Source organism: Oratosquilla oratoria, chromosome 19 (assembly GCF_046742065.1).
Source record: "Oratosquilla oratoria isolate Oo_2021 chromosome 19, ASM4674206v1, whole genome shotgun sequence".
In the NCBI taxonomy this organism is placed as follows: domain Eukaryota; kingdom Metazoa; phylum Arthropoda; class Malacostraca; order Stomatopoda; family Squillidae; genus Oratosquilla; species Oratosquilla oratoria.
Genome location: NC_134795.1, coordinates 58482767 through 58500848, shown reverse-complemented (window position 1 = coordinate 58500848; position 18082 = coordinate 58482767). Strand labels below are relative to the sequence as shown.

The following is an 18082-nucleotide window of genomic DNA, read 5'->3' as shown; positions in this document are numbered from 1 at the left end:
TGCTAGTCTTCACTCATTCTTTCCATATGTTCAAACCATTCCAGTATTCTTTAATCTACACAATCTACCTGCTCTCTTTCCACCAAAATTCTCTGCCTCAACTTCATATTTCTCATTCTACCCATCCCCATAATCCCCATCATATTTCTTGAATACTTAATCTCAAGTACGTTTACGATCCTCCTTTAAATTCTAAGTCTCAGGTCCATACTGTGTCATGAGGTATCACTTTCATAGTCTTCTTTGTATTCTTCCCCCAGAAACTTATTTCTCATGATATTTTCCATTTCCCTTTGCCATTTACTTCCTTCCCTTACTTTATAATTCACTTCCACCCCAAATCCTCCTTCATTCCCTGCAACATGTTACCTTAAATACTTAAAACTCTCCACTTCCTCCAGCCTCATCTCTTTTAATTTTTTCTATCTATACACCATGGGGTTTTTCCCCCTTATAAGAGAGGTAGCCAAGTCAAAAGACATCTACCCACTCCCACCCATTCCACTTCCATCCACTGTCCTTTCCTCCCTCTCATCTTAGGTCCTCATGGAGGAGGGGTCATCCCTGTCTCCTGCCCACTACCTTGGGTCAGAAACCATGCAGTAAGACACAGCACATCCTCAGCTAGGCCACTTCACTTAATCGGCAACCTCCCCTCTCCATCCCCTTGTGCAGAAAAAGAGATGGGGAGAAATCCCTTTGGGTTACATCAAAATATCATTCACACATAACCAATCTCTAATCCCCCCACCACCAACCCTCTACCTTCCTTGCATCACAGTATTATCCATACACATTCATTCTACATTCACCCCTATTGCCTGCCTTTTCACTTCCTTACTCAAGACATACCCCTCTTACTCAATGTCCCTTTCACCCCATCCCTCCATCTCATCCTTGGTCGCCCCTTCATGTTCACTCCATCCACCTCTGCCTTCCATACCTTTTACTAATATTTCTTCATTCTTTACATGTGTCCAAACCATCCCAATTGTCTTTCATCAACCCTATCTCCCATCTCCTTTTCCACCTCAACTCTCCTCGCCTCATTTCTCATTCTATCCAACCTTGTAGCCCCTATTATACTTCTCGACATTTCATCTCAAACACATTTAAACTTTTCCTCTCTGCCTCTCTTAATTTGCAAGTCCCTTCCCCATATAGTGCTGTCAGCACAATCACCCCTTCATAAAATACCTTCTAAGCATCGACAACAAATGCCTATTTCTTATGACCTTTTTAATCCCTCAAGGCATTTACTTGCTTCTCTCAATCTACAAGTCACCTTCATCTCCACTCCTCCCTTTCCTGCCACCCTCATCATTAGTACATCTTGTCATTTTACTTTTGCCCACATTTACTCTCAGCTTTCTCCTTTCACAGAACTCCCTAAATTCCACCACAAACTGCATTAGTATCCCTCCAACTCAGCTACAGGCAGTTTCATCTGCAAATAACTTGCAACCTTCCATTCTCACTTATTAGCTTTGAACCTCTGCCTAGCATCCTTGCATTTACCTCCTTCACCACCCTATCCATGTACATGTTGAGCAACTGTGGTAACATCACACAGCCCTAGTGCAGGCCCATCTTCACCTTAACCACTTCCATCATTGACGTCTACGTAGGCGGCATGAGGAGCAAGTGGGTACTCGATGATGCCGACATCGGCATCTTAATTATATTTATTGTAGTCGTACCTACATAATTTCCATTCTCTCTAAACTGGCTTCATAAATTTTCTATGGTTATCAAAATACACGGGTGAAAGAGAACGAACGATTGAGCACTGACTTTTTTTTTTTATAATGCGATTATTATGACGCAACATCGCACGTCGGGCAGCATTAAGAAGTGCGATGTGCCCCGGAGTGAAGAGGTTAAACCACGGACTCTAAATTTCCCACCTGCAAAACCTCTACTACTCATGAAATTTTATACCTAAAAAGAAATGTACTGCTGCACTGCCTGTGACTCAAGCAGAGTGGTAGGGAACAGGGCAGACCTTTCTTCCACAAGGTGCTAAGATGAGAGGGAAAATGTGTTTTGTCTTGGGTGGATGTATGCATGACTCAGTCACCCACTTACCAGGAAGAAGAGGCGTTTTGGTTTGAGCATGTATGAGGTGCAGAAGGCAGAGGTGAGAGAAGTGAACATGAGGGGTCAACCTAGGATAAGATGGATGGATGGGATAAATGGGGCATTGGGAAAGAGGGGAATGTCTGTTGAGGAAGAACAGGAGAGGACAGAAGATAGGGGAGAATGGTTGTGTATGGATGATGCTGTGATGCATGAGGGGTGAGGGAGTATGTGCGAGACATAAATTGATGCTACCCAGAGGGATTTTTCCCTGTCATCTCCTTTTCTGCATGAGGGGACAGAGAGGGGGGTCACCAATTTTAATTAAGTGGCCTTGCTGTGGATGTGCTGTGTCTTGTGACACTGCTTCTGACCCAGGGCAGTGGGTGAGATGCAGGGTTGACCCATCATCCAGGAGGTGCCAAAATAAGAGGGAGGGAAGTGGAGTGTGATAGGAATGGAATGGGTGTGAGCGGTTTTTATGACTTTGTTTTTTTGGCTACTTCCTTTATAAAGGGAAAAAAGCCTTTGGTATATGTATATATGTAAATCTTTCTTAACTGTAATACAAAACATTACCTTCCACATCATGTTGCACTCCAGCATCCAACTGTACAACCACTAATGTTAGGTTCTTCCTCTTGTTTGGCTTTGTGAGCTGCTGCAGGGACTTTACAACCACTCCTCCACAATTGGTTATCATTTCCTGCAATTTAATCAATAAATCAATAAAGGACCCCTCCTTAACTGGGAATGTTGTTACCACTGCACAATATAAGAATAAGTGAAACAAGACAGTGTAGAAAGCAGAAGCATATGTATAGAAGTTGAGAAGACAATGAAATGAATGAGGATAAGGAGACCTTGGATACAAGGTCTTTAGAGCAGACGAGAGAGATCAAATGAGTAAATGGAGAAAAATTGTGAATGGTTGACAGGATGATAAAGTCTGAAGGGATGTTCTTATCTGCTCTGTAAAATATTTTGGGTGGCTTAGATAGGGGACTGCTATATAATGAAGCAGTTGGGATAAAACCAGCTCCAGCTCTCAGGACCTGCTGTGGAAGCAGTGCCTCACTGCAATGCTTTCATCTCAGGTAGTGTGGTGGGGAATAAGTTGTTCCAATAGGAAGTACATCAAATGGGTTTTAAGGTGGATGAACTGGGTGTGATTTGGCTTGGCCAACCCCCTTATAAGGAAGTTGTTGTTGTTGTTGTTGTTGTTGTCGTTCCCTAGACTGTCTGTCCGAGCAGTCCCGTCTCCCCAAGGAATGCTACAGCCGAAACTGGGTTTTCCCACAAATCCTTTATAGAGTGTATGTTGTGTTGTTTGTGTGCATGATTGTGTATAATGCAGTCTTCCATTATGTGTTGTATGGTATGGGGTGAAGTGTTACATCCTGGGCAGCTGTTCACAATGCAGTCATCCAGCCTTTTCTGGTAGCTTAGAATTATAAGGAAGTATGGACCTTTGGTATATGTGCGTGTGTGTGAAGTCAAACTCAAGGCAACATTATTACAGACTACCCTTACCCAATGGAAACTATTATCTGCTTCACTGCCAATACATATATACCATACAGAGAACATAGATTTTTTCATCCCCTGTTATATCTATCCATAAGACAAGCTAAATACATGACTATAATATCACTCACCGAGATCTGGTCTGATGTGACATCAACATAGGGGGGCACAATACAAAACTCGCAGCCAGAAAATAATGGTGCGAGAGATAACCGACTTCTCTGGGGACCTGGTGCACCAGTGCAGTCTAACACTTCAAACTCCTCCTGTTGATGGTAAAGATGAAGTGAATTGAGAACATACTTAACTCAGGAACATATAAGTTATTTGGGGTAGGAATCACTTGGAGAAAATACATACATACATATACCAAGGCTTTTTTTTTTTTTTTTTTTTTTTTTGACAAGCAATCACACGTATATAAAGATGGTGCATCTTCACTATGAACTCTTTTGCCCTAAGAATGGAATAGTGTTAAAATTTTCATATACTTTCATCATGGTATTTGAAGTCTGGATCTAAGGAGTTTTACTGTACTGTAAATATATTTTATAAATTTTTGTTGTTGCATTTTTTTTTTATTACAATTTCTATGCCTTTACTTTCTTTTTTAGGAATGTCCCCTTTTGGGGCTATAGGTAGTAGGACTCCTAATCCCATCCCCCGTCCCTTTTTTGTCGCCTTTAACGACTCAAGTGGAAATACTTGGTGGCAGTATTCTTTTCCCCCACTATAGGGTAGATAGGCAAAAAAAGGAAACGAATATTCAGAGAAATGCTACAGGACAGTAACAAGGGGTTGGGGGACAGCTTAACGGAGGGACAGTCATAGTATAAAAGTGTCACTGCTTCTGACCCAGGGCAGTGGACAGGATGCAGGGATGACCCATCATCCAGGAGGTGCCAAGATAGGAGGGAGGGAGGAGGGTGGAGGGGAGTGGAATATATGGGAAATGAAATGGGTGGGAGTGATTTCTATGCCTTTTTCTTTTTGGCTACCCCCCATGTAAGGGGGAAAAAGCCTTTGGTATATGTATGTATGTACAATTTCTATCATCATACTGCCAAGTGAAGTTCCCAGTCCCTCCATTCTACTTTTCCACAAGTCGTTGCAGCACGTGTCAGATATCTCCTCTAACTTCATCTCACCACAAACTGTCACTGACGTCTATTCTACATCTATATACCAAGAGCTTTTCTGCCCTTATAAGGGAGATAGCCAAATCAAAGGCACATACCCACTCCCCTCCACCATACCCTCCCTCTCATCTTAGCTCCTCATGGATGATGGGTCATCCCTGTATTCTGCCCACTGCCCTGGGTCAGAAGCAATGTAGCAAGACACAGTACATCCCCAGCAAGGTTGCTTCACTTAATCAGTGACTGCCCTATCCATCCTTCGGACTGTGTCAAAATATCACACATAAACATCTCCTACTGATGTACTGCATATATAAAACAACAACAATAATAATACATATATGTATGTGTATATATATATATATATATATATGTATATATATTGTAAATGCTAGGGGGGACGGAGAGGGGGGGTCGCCGATTAAATGAAGCGGCCTTGCTGTGGATGTGCTGTGTCTTGCGACACTGCTTCTGACCCAGGGCGGTGGGCAGGGTGCAGGGATGACCCGTCATCCAGGAGGTGCTCAGATGAGAGGGAGGGTGGGAGGTGTGTGGAGTGTATGTAGGGATGAAATGGGTGGGAGTGTTTTTATGCCTTTCCCTTTTTGGCTACCTCCCTTGTAAGGGGGAAAAAGCCTTGGTATATGTATGAATGTATGTATGTATGTATATATATATATATATATATATATATACATACATACATACCAAGGGCTTTTTCCCTCTTAAAAGAGAAGTATCCAAAGGAATAAATCCACTCCCACCCATTTCATCCCCACATACTCCACTCCCATTGACCACCCCTTCCTCCCTCCCTCTTTTCTTGGCTCCTCCTGAATGAGTCATCTCTGCATCTTGCCCACTGCCTGGATTGGAAGTAATACAGCAAGACGCAACACATCATGCAGAAAGAGAGAAGATGGGGAAAAATCCCTTCTGGCTGCATCATAATATCACTCATACATACTCCTTAACCTCCCCTATTCCCCATCCACTCCCTTCCATACATCACAATATCATCCATACATAGCTGTTCTCCATTCACCTGTATCTTCTCCTTTCCTTCCTCAACAGACATCCCCCTCTTTCTCAATGCCCTTTTTACCCCACCCATCCTTCTTATCCTTGGTCAGCCCCTCATATTCGCTCCACCCACCTCTGCCTTCCACACTTCTTTTACTAATCTTTCTTAACTCATTCTTTCCATGTGTTCAAACCATCCCAATACTCTTTCATCATATCTATCTACCAACTCTTCTTCCACCCCTGCTCTCCTTCTCATTTCTCACTTTATCCAGCCTAGTAACCCATACCATACTTCTCATGCATTTTATCTCAAACACAGTTAAACTCTTCTTATGTTCCATGTTTCTGGCCCTTACAGTGCTGTAGACACAACCACCCCTTCATACAATCTCCTTCTTGCATCCATTCCCAAATGTCTATTTCTCATTAAACTTGCTTCTCTCAACCTACATTCTACCTCCACCTCCACTCTTCCCTTTCCTGCCACATTTGCCCCAAGTATCTAAAGCTATCCACTTCCTCCAATCTCTCTTCCTTAATATTCACTTCCAATTTGCTGCCATCCTCACCCCTTGTACATCTCATCACCTTACTTTTACCCACATTTATCTTCAACTTCCTTCTTTTCCACACCTTCCCAAACTCTGTCACTAACTTCCTTAATCCCTCCTCTGATCCTGCTACAAGACCAGTGTCATCACCAAAAAACTGGCTTATCTCCCACTTTTCTCCTTTTTCTTTAACCATCTCCAATCCCCGGCCCATTACCCTTGCATTTACCTCTCACACCACCCCATTCATGTATAAATTGAACAGCCATGGTGACATAACACATCCCTGGCGAAGTCCCACCTTTACCTCAAACCACTTGCTCTCTCCATCTCTAATTCTAACACATTATAATAATAAATATACCATACCTCTGGCAAAAATTTTCTAGCTTGTAGAGATTGTATGATCCATTCATATGTAATCACCCAGCAACCACAAGAAACTCCCATCAGGTACTTTAAAGTCCTTTCAGCCATATTTTCCTCACTTGTCTTCACCACCACATGAGTCACACCTGCCACCCACGATCGACAGAATTCTGTTCCATCTGGTGCCACTTTCCCAATCATTTCTCGTACTTTGCACAGCTCAATTGCCACTAGGCCCGTGCACACAATTTTTAATGGCCCTCTTGGTTTTACTGGAGGAGTTTCATGACTGTAAACAAGAGCATTAGTATAAGTAATAATGGTGTTGTTAAGGCAATAAATATAATTTTGATAAAACATGGTATGATCACTAAGTATGAGCATGAAATGTTATTACTCATGTCAAAATAGTGCAAATATAAATACAAGTTTGCAATGATACAATGAAAATCCAAGGTAAAAAATTCTATCTGATACATTACACAGCTTTTTTCTTTGGTAACTTTGGTATCCCAATACTATTGATATTCGGGGGAGACTGTGGCAGACTGCAGAAGAGCTCATCTGAATCATTATCACTGTCAGCCATTGGACAAGTTGGTGGCAATTCTTCTGTATCCTCCTCCTTAGTGTTGCCACCTTCTTTCATCTTTGCCTCTAACTCTTGCACTCGGGCTTGAAGAACTTGTACCTCATCCTGTAAATGTTTGGGGTTTTACATAAGATACCAGGAGGTGCTAAGTAAGAGGGAGGGTGGAAGGGAGTGGAGTGTATTTAGGGATGGAATGGGTGGGAATGATTTTATACCTTGTTCTTTTTGGCTACCTCCCTTGAAAGGGGGAAAAAGCCTTGGTATATGTGCAATTTTTGTAATAAGACAGATATGTGAAGTTTCTGGCAAAAGATACAATGTCTATTTTTGGATTTCATGGATTTACAAAAGGCATATGACAAGGTTGACATAGGTATTAAGTAACATTTTGCACATGCATGGGACAGATGGAAAGCTGCTGAGGGCAATCAGAAGCTTTTATGTGAGTGGGACAGCTTGTGTAAGAGTTGGGGATGAAGAGAGGGAGTGGTCTGAGGTGAAGGTGAAGCTGTGGCAAGGTTGTTTAATGTCATCATGGTTAATCAACATGTATATGGATGGGGTTGTGATAGGCAGGGGTTTGAAGTTGGTGAGTGAGAGTGCATAGAACATAAGACCATAAGAATAAAGGAGACTGCAAGAGACCATAAGGCCTACACTAGGCAGCTCCATATAGAAGTGGGAGGTAAGCTGGTTGTTGTTTGCAGATGGCACTACAATTGTAGCTGGGTGAGAGGACAGACTGAAACAGTCAGTGGCAGGGTTTAGGAGGGTATGTGAGAAGAAGCTGAAGAGTAAATGTGGGCAAGATGTACAAGGGGTGATGATGGTGGTAGGTTAGTATTGAGTTTAAAGGATGAGAGGTTGGAGTAAACAAACAATTATGTTTTTGAAAGAGTGACATGTAGAAGAGAAGCAAGGGAAACAAGTGTCTCAGATGATGAGTGTCATGAAAAGAAATGCAAAGACATGACTATATATTGGTGTGATTATGTTCGTGCCACTGTATGGTGCAGAGACTTAGAATCTGAAGGAGTCAGAGTTTAATTATGTTTGAGATGAAATGTTTAAGAATTGTGTTGGGGCTTATGAGGATGGATACAGTGAGTAATGTGAAAGTGAGGCATCAGGGATGGAGAGCTGGTAATTAAGGTTGATCAAAGAATACTGGAATGGTTTGGGCATATGGAAAGAACACACAAAGACTCACAAAGTGAATAAAGTAGAAATGGATGGGGGAATTTGAAGGGAAGACCAAGAATGAGGTGGATCGATGGGGGCTGTGTGGGCACTGAATGCCCCCCCCCCCCAAAAAAAAAAGTCAAGCAAGAGTGCAAAAGACAGAAATGACTGAAGAGGGGTTGTAATTGGATAAGGAAATGATGCAACCTGATGGGATATTCGTGTCTGCCCAATACAATTTTCATGTGGATGAAGGGGGGTGGGGTGGGGTCATGTCATCATGTAATGAAGTACATACATACATACATATACCAAGGCTTTTTCCCCCTTACAAGGGAGGTAGCCAAAAAGGGGAAGGCATAAAAACACTCCCACCCATTTCATCCCTAAATACACTCCACACCCCTCCCACCCTTCCTCTTATCTGAGCACCTCCTGGATGACAGGTCATCCCTGCACCCTGCCCACCGCCCTGGGTCAGAAGCAGTGCCGCAAGACACAGCACATCCACAGCAAGGCCGCTTCATTTAATCGGCGACCCCCCCTCTCCGTCCCCCTTTGCATATAAGGCGAGGACGGGGAGAAATCCCTTCGGGCTGCGTCAAAATTTACTCACACATACTACCCCACCCCCCACCCCCCCGCCCATTCCTCCTCATGCAGTCACAACATCATCCATATACAACCATTCTCCACTCACCTCTGTCTTCAATCCTCTCCCTTCCTTCCTCAACAGACATTCCCCTCTTCCCCAAAGCCCCCTTCACCCCATCCATCCACCTCATCCTAGGACGTCCCCTCATGTTCACTCCCTCCACATCTGCCTTCCATACCTCTTTTACTAGTCTTTCTTCACTCATTCTTTCCATGTGTCCAAACCATCCTAATATTCTTTCATCAACCCTATCTCCCAAATCCTTTTTCACCCCTGTTCTCCTCACCTCATTTCTCACTCTATCCAGCCTAGTAACCCCCACCATACTTCTCAGACACCTCATCTCAAACACATTCAAACTCCTTCTCTCTTCTTCTCTTATGTTCCACGTTTCTGCCCCATACAGTGCTGTTGGCACAATCACTCCTTCATACAGTCTCCTCTTCGCATCCATTCCCAAATGTCTATTCCTCATTACACTCTTTAAACCACCAAGGCATTTACTCGCTTCTCTCAATCTACATTCTACCTCCACCTTCACTCCACCTTTTCCTGCTACACTTGCACCCAAGTATCTAAAACTATCCACTTCCTCCAGTCGCTCTCCCTTAATGTTCACTTCCAGTCTACTGCCACTTTCACCCCTTGTACATCTCATCACCTTACTTTTACCCACATTTATCTTTAGCTTTCTTCTATCACATACTCTCCCAAACTCTGCCACCAGCTTCCTCAATCCCTCCTCTGACCCTGCCACAAGCGCAGTGTCGTCCACAAACAACAGCTGGCTCACCTCCCACTTTTCTCCATTTTCTTTAACCATCTCCAATCCCTGACTCACTACCCTAGCATTCACCTCTCGCACCACCCCATCCATGTATAAGTTGAACAGCCAGGGCGACATAACGCATCCTTGACGAAGTCCCACCTTTACTTCAAACCACTCACTCTCTCCATTTCTAATCCTAACACATGCTCTACTACTCTCATAAAAACTCTTGACAGCTCCCAAAAGCTTTCCTCCTATCCCATAAATCTGCATAACCTCCCACAGTGCCTTTCTGTCTACCCTATCATAAGCCTTTTCCAGATCCATAAAAGCCCAAAAAACATCCTTCCCCTTTCCTATAGCTTTCTCACATATCTGTCTTACCACAAAGATGTAATGAAGTGGTCTGGATAAATCAGCTCCAGTTCTGCAGAAGCAATGTGCCTTGCTATATTGTCTCTGACCCATGGATGCTAAGATAGGAGGGACAATGAATGCAATTTTGGATGGATATGAAACAGGTGTATTGTCGATGTATGCTTTGATATGCCCCTCCCCCACCTTATACAAGGGAAAAGGCTTTTTATATATCTATCTATAACCCTAACTTATTAACCATCTTATTGGAAAATTGAGCCTGTTCATAAATCAAAAACTGATTATATTCTAAATGGGGAAAACAACCTAGATACTGGATTCTTGGAGGCCATAGGTACCCTACAAGAGAGACCAGGGTCAAAAGACTGATTGAATGATTGGAGAAAACATGAAAAAAAAAAATCATGAAATCTTTCCGTTGTGTATACATTTAGAAAACATCCCTCACTTGACTACGAACATAAAATGAACCCTGGCCTGAAAATATCTTTACACGATTAGACCTCATCAGACCTCATCAGACCTTTATATATATAAACTTCTACACAACCTACCTGCATTTCCATATGTTTCTGGGTGGTAAGAGTTTCACTCTGGCTTGAATATGCACTGCTGTGGCTTACATTATCTTCTGTATTTTCTTCTTTTTCTCCTTTTGCTCCCAGGGTATCTTTCACACTTGACGAATCTACAAAAATATTTAGAAATCTACATTAAACAATCTGAATAACAGGTGGTTATGCATGTGTAGGAGAGGGAAGAGCTGTTCTGAGAGACTAACAGCAATGAAAAGGAAAACCAATTAGTCTACTATCCAGTAAATATGATGATGATGATATGATTTAACGTCACACATTCCCCCTCCATCGAGAGGCTAGGACGGTGCCCCTCACAGAGGGCTTTGTAGCATGGAATTTAATGAACCATGCTGTTGGTTCAACTTCGCTGGTGGCAGGATTCAAACCGCCCTCACCTTGACCTTCGCCGCAAGTAATGACACCCTAACCCACTGCGCAATACATATATGACATTACTCATCCAACAGAAGTATTTAACACTAGAGCTGAAAGTAAAAATAGTTAATTGTCTCTAAAATATCTTAACCTCCTTGGCATGGTCCTTAGCTTCAGACTATATTCTGGTTACGGCAAAATTATTCCTTTTAAGTGAATGTATGTCACCATGGCAAAGAGGCTAAGACTGTCTTCAATAACCTTTCTAGAAATGGTGGTGTACTTTTTTCACCTAGCCATGTGGTGGGGGAAAAGAATGCTGCCACCAAGTCTTCCCACTTGAGTCGTACGAGGAGACAAAAAAACGGGACAGGGATAGGACTAGGAATCCTGCTACCTGTAGCCCCAAAAGGGGCCATTCCTAAAGAAGGTAAAGGCAAAGTAAAGGCACTATGAACATAAGAACATAAAAATGAAGGAGACTGCAAGGGACTATAAGGCCTACACTAAGCAGTTCCATGTCCATTACCACCTGTTATCTCCATCCATTATGTTGTCTAATCATTCCTTAAAACAACCAAAATTTTCAGCACTCGCAGAATGCCCAGACACCAAAGCACCACCTCAAAAATCTAGGCCCTGTAGTAATAAAAGCCCAGACAGACATTTCATTCCTGGTAGTACAATGGCATCCCAACAATCTGGAAACCAGTATACATATTCCTTATCCAGAGACCACACATATCACTAAAGAACCCAGCACCCTACATATCTCCCTCCTCTGTACCATACCTAAACTGATGGAAAGATTGATCCCTGAAAGAATCAAAACACACACACCTAACTAGCCAAATCAATATATATCCAAAGGCCATGCTTCCAGCACACTATTCATCAATCTCACCCAACAAGTACTATAAGCCTTCAACAAGAGTGCCAGCTGAGAAAACAGTAATTGTGGCAATATATATAACAATGCTCTTAACAGTCTCCAGAAACGGTGTAAAAAGAAGGCTATGGAAACTCAAATACACAACAATGATGAGAAATGGTTGACATACTTCTCGGAGTATCTCAGAACCATCCATCAGGAACCAAGAGACTATACAACAATTCCCCAACAAGCAATGGTCCTTGTAACCTCTCATAGATCTCTCAAGAGACTATACAACAATACACCAAGGAGCAATGGCCCTCACAGATCTCTGAGAGGAAACATTGGACTGTTGTATCAATGAGGGACTGTTTCTATGTCACTGACTCAAAGAGGTAGGAAGATGAGAGATGTTGATAGTTTTCAGTTCTCTGTGTGTGAGGGAGTGTAAGAAATACAGTACTACCTCTCATTAACGGACGTTAATTAGCTGTGTTTGCGGTGTTTTGGTGCTGTTGTTTAGTGCGTGCAATCACTATGCCACCCAAAAACCACTCCAAATCAACGGATTATATATTCACATCAACGGACACTGTTACCCCCCTTTTAGTCCGTTAATGAGAGATAGTACTGTATAGTTTAAGTTGATAAAGAGATATCTTGTGCCCCTAAGGGCTCTATCTCCTGATGGAGGTGAGGCAGGTTGATGGGTTTTGAAAATGGGCAGCTTTGCTGTCCATCTTGTACAATCACCTGGTGCAGGTACCTGTCATTGGTCTTCTTACAGTATATTATGTTACAAACTCACCTGATGAAGTACAAGCCTTTCTGATTTCATCTTCCTTTATCTGTTCAAGTCCTTCTTTTTTAAGCTCCTCTTCCTCTTCTGGTGTGAATAAAGCTTCTGCCCGCTTCAGTGATGTATTGACTTTGTTAAAAAGTCTACGTGTTGAAGCAGAAAAGGACGGACCTAAGCTCCCACTCTTTGTTGTCCTTCCTTGAGATGATAAAACCACATCTTTTTCATCCTCGTTTCTCCCCTGCTCCTTTTCTATCATATCTACGTCTTTGCTTAGACTATCTATGACTTCTGCAGTGCTGGGAAGGTGTTCAGCCTCCGTCTCTACTAAAGGAACATCCATTTCTGGTTCACTACATTCTTGCTTTTCTGCAGAGTCCGCTGCATTACAATTATGCTTCAATTCTTCTGGATCCTGTCCAAAATAGTCCCAGATATTCTTGTTAAAGCGTTCCATATCACGTAGCTCCTCAGAATCTACATCAAACTGATTCTTCTCCCCCTGAGTGCTGGATGCTCTAGAGATATGGGAAGAAGGTCCATGACTTTCTCCACTTGAAATGTGGTTAGACCTCCTCTTTCTTGGCATGAACATGTCCTCTATTTCTGAATCACTAGAATTTGAATCACCACTTGCTGGCTGACGAATTCTCTTAAATGGTCTTCTTGTTCCAGGTTCTACTGAGCGCAGAGGACTGTCTTCATTTTCCTTTGACCTTGAACTAACATTTTCTACTGTTCCCACTGACCCTTCCCCCTTTCCACTTGGTCTACTCAAAACTACGTTATTTCTTGTTTTGTTACTTTCTCCACTGCTCGTATCTGTCCCTGCACTAACACTACTAAACAATGGTTTGCTATTTACAGGCAAAGATTCTCCCACAAGTCCACCAGATCTATCAGGAAACCCTTCATCAGTTTTTTTTAGATTTGTGACATCTTCAGAATGCTGACTGATGATGTTTTCTGATGCATTAATTCCTACCTGCAACGGTTTTCTTCTAGCTTTGGGAACTGAAACATTACTAGAATTACTGTTACTACTACTATCACTGTTCATCTTCAATATATTCTCTTTTTCTATATCACAGAGGTCTTTTGTGTCACTAGCAAGAACACTATTTACAATATTCTTTCTGTTCTTTTGAGAAATATTTTGAATTTTCACTTCTTTCTCCTGGGCCTTGGATTCAACTAGTTCTAAGGTAGGTCTTCCCCTCTGTGTTGAACGACCAGATCTTGTTTGTCTTCCAGCATTGGAAAGCAGACTTGTTGAGTTCTGACTGCTTTGGTCTGTCACCTCGGAATTTATGGACTGCTGACTGTTCACACTTCCATCATGACTCTCTTTTGAATCATGGTGTTGAAGTCTTTTATTGAGCTTCATTCCTAACAGAGGAATTTCCAAGCTTGCCTGTAAAACATAAATAAGAATTAATTTTAAATACATACATACATATACCAAAGGCTTTTTCCCCCTTACACCGGGGGGGGGTAGCCAAAAAAGAGAAAGGCATAGAAAACACTCCCACCCATTCCATTTCCTATATATTCCACTCCCCTCCACCCTCCTCCCTCCCTCTTATCTGGGCACCTCCATACATACATACATATACCAAAGGCTTTTTCCCCCTTACACAAGGGGTAGCCAAAAAGAAAAAGGCATAGAAACCACTCCCACCCATTCCATTCCCTACATATTCCACTCCCCTCCACCCTCCTCCCTCCCTCTTATCTTGGCACCTCCTGGATGACGGGTCATCCCTGCATCCTGTCCACTGCCCTGGGTCAGAAGCAGTGTGGCAAGACACAGCACATCCACAGCAGAGAAATTTTAAATACATAAAATAAAAACTTGGTGATTTATCAAAATGAATAAAAATGGCCTATAGGCTGCCTAAATAAAATCTACGCATACTGGGGGGTGGGGGGATGACAGGTACCATGAGAAGAATGAATCTGGGTATAACCACAAAGAAAGTACGGTGCAAAGGGAGTCCATAGTGCTATATAAAGCAGAGGCTTGGAATTTGAAGGAGCCAGAAGAGAAAAATCTAAACATGTTTGAGATGAACAGTTTATGAAGTATTGCGAGGGTTACAAGAATTGATGGATTGAGAAAGGGGAGGGCAGGGATGAAAAGAGAGCTTGCATAAAGGGAGTGACTGTGTCCATAGTGCTATCTGGAGCAGAGGCTTGGAATTTGAAGGAGCCAGGAGAGAAAAATCTAAACATGTTTGAGATGAACGGTTTATGAAGTATTGCGAAGGTTACAAGAATTGATGGATTCAGAAAGGGGAGTGCAGGGATGGATAGAGAGCTTGCATATACAGTTGATTAAAGAATGCTGGACAGTTTAAGACATATGGAAAGAATGAGAGAACAAAGACTAGCAAAAACAGTGTGGAAAGCAGAAGTAGGCACAGGGAAGAGAAGAGCATCCATTCTTATCTTCTGCAATTTTTTCTTTGCTTGACAAACATTCCACATGTATCCAAAGTCCCCTTCACCCAATCTACCTTCTTTGTCTTCCTCTGTAGCTCACTCCATCCACTTCCGCTTTCATCACTCTTCATTGATCCTTTCCCATCTATTCTTTATATATGTCCTCCTTTAGCACTACCCCACCTGGCTGCCCCCTTCCCATCCACCATTCTCTGCCTCTTATCTATAATTTTCTAATTTTCATGAAAAGCTGTGGATGTGCTGTGTATTGCGACACTGCTTCTGACCCAGGGCAGTGGACAAGGTGCAGGGATGGCCCGTCATTCAGGAGGTGCTAAGATAAGAGGGAGGGTGGAGGGGTGTGGAGTGTTTTCAGGGATGGAATGGGTGGGAATGATTTTATGCCTTTTTCTTTTTGGCTACCCCCCTTGTAAGGGGGAAAAAGCCGTGGTATATGTATGTATGTATGTATGAAAAGCTGAAGAATAGAGAAGGATACAAGCCATATCATGGAGGGAAAGAAGGTACCGGTTGCCCTGAGGGGAGTATGGAGAAATATAAGGATATAAACGGCAGCAATGAAAGAAATATACAAAGTAATACTGTGTCAACTCTTACACATGGGAGCAAAACGTGGGTGATGAATGCAAGAGAAATCATGTGGAGGTAATAAAAGTGAGATTATATAATATGATAAAGTAACAAACAACAGGATGAGTGAAAGGATAGTACAAATAGTTAGGAGAATAGGAGAAAGGGTAGAACAGGTCAACCTTCGGCAGAGAAGCCCAGTTGCGAGAATAGATGGAAGATATCCTCAGAAGTTATATGAACTGCTAGTGCCAAGGATGAGAGTAAGAGGATGCTCAAGGGAAAGGTGGTTAGATAAGGTGAGCAAAACCAAAAGCTCTTGGTCTGGATGTTGAACAAGCAAAAAATATGCATGAAAAGATAAAGGTGATAATCTGCTACACAAGTGTTGCACCAAGGATGAGTTGGTAGTACTGCTGAGAAAGTGATGTGGTACAATCCGTATAGGGTGGAAGAAATTGAAAGGGGTGTGTATCTTCTTTTCCCATGTCTAGCCACCTCATCCTATGGGTAACAGATGATTTGATGATGATAACAAGGGGGGTAGGGAGGAGGGTAATTTCAGCCATTACTTGCTCTGCAAGCTGGCTAGGAACAGTCTTCTTTATTAAAACTTACCTGAGGTTGGCCACCTGAAGACCCATCCACTTCTACATTCTTGTCATCTCTTCCTGTTTTCTTCTTCTTGCTTGGTACACCTAATGCACTAGGAATAATTAGAGCAGTTTCAAGGCTTCCTTCGAACTCAAAGGTGGCAGGAACCCTTTCACTGGACTCGGTTAACGGAGCACCCTCTTTCTCACTTCGATTGTCATCCGTGTCTCCTTTTTTATTCACGTTTTCCCTTTCCTTTCTACCTCTTCCAACACTTCTCTCCTCTGCTTCTACTTTGCCTCTTCCTGAACTGCTATTCTCTTTATCTTGGTTAGAAGTTTGATTCAGAGAACTATCTGATTTACAATCACTTGACAGTTTGGAACGAGAAGAAGTAGATTGAGAGAAGGGCTTGGTTCTGTCTACTGGTACAGCCTGATTTGAGTTGTGAGGTGCAGGAATGGAAGAGGTGGTTTGAAGGTCTTTGCTGGGGGTAGGTGATGAGGGCATGCTACTGGCTTTCTTGCTGAGCTTGATAGGATTAGGAAGTTGACATCTGCTGTCAGCACATGACCTAAAATTTACAAAATGAATATATAACAAATGTACAATAACAATGATTATCAGTAGATGATTACTACCCAATATTTTGGGAAGCTGTTAAATATATTAGGAACTGTAAACCAGGAATAGTGAATCTATATTCATACAAAGGTATACAAAGGAGATACAAACAGCAACAGATCTATTGGCCCTTACAGGCCTGCTTGTAAACTGTAAGGGGCTGTAAACAGTGGAATGGTTGTGAACCAGACACTTAATTTAAGTGCACGCGCTCATGTTGTAAGGTTGAAAGTTCAAATCAATGGAATAATCATTACAGATATTCTTGTTGCCTATATGCAAAGCTTTACATTTATCAATGTTAAAATTTACTTGCTATTTACTGCTCCCACTCAACTAAATGACCTAAGTCAGACCATAGTTAACCCTTATCCACTGAATTTTTGTGTCATCTGCAAAATTTCATATCATATACCAGACCATATCAAATACAATTTGGAAATTCAAGTATATTATAGTATTTGCTTTCATCATACATGCTAAAAACATTAAACAAGTCAGGAGGTTGGTCAAAGACGAATAGTTTCTTCTATAACCTTGTTGAGAAGCTTTTATTATCCCATAAAATAGTGACTGCATGAGGAGGAATGGGCGGGGAAGTGACTGCATGAGGAGGAATGGGCGGGGAAGTGGGGGGTTGGGTAGTATGTGTGAGTAAATTTTGACGCAGCCCAAAGGGATTTCTCCCCGTCCTCGCCTTATATGCAAAGGGGGACGGAGAGGGGGGGTCGCCGATTAAATGAAGCGGCCTCGCTGTGGATGTACTGTGTCTTGCGACACTGCTTCTGACCCAGGGCGGTGGGCAGGGTGCAGGGATGACCCGTCATCCAGGAGGTGCTCAGATGAGAGGAAGGGTGGGAGGGGTGTGGAGTGTATTTAGGGATGAAATGGGTGGGAGTGTTTTTATGCCTTTCCCTTTTTGGCTACCTCCCTTG

The 18082-nt window shown here is 42.5% G+C and overlaps 1 protein-coding gene across 1 annotated transcript in view; it reads right to left on the bottom strand.

Annotated features, from left to right (window-relative positions):
- LOC143035932 (uncharacterized) overlaps positions 1–18082 on the bottom strand; it is a 52801-nt gene that overhangs the window by 4432 nt on the left and 30287 nt on the right. Inside the window, exons 7-13 of the mRNA XM_076203151.1 lie at positions 16548–17097; positions 12903–14307; positions 10822–10955; positions 7174–7388; positions 6692–6980; positions 3738–3872; positions 2659–2785 (exon numbers count right to left, since the gene is read on the bottom strand). Of these exons, the coding sequence (XP_076059266.1) occupies positions 2659–2785; positions 3738–3872; positions 6692–6980; positions 7174–7388; positions 10822–10955; positions 12903–14307; positions 16548–17097 (2855 nt within the window). The remainder of the gene's footprint in view (positions 1–2658; positions 2786–3737; positions 3873–6691; positions 6981–7173; positions 7389–10821; positions 10956–12902; positions 14308–16547; positions 17098–18082) is intronic.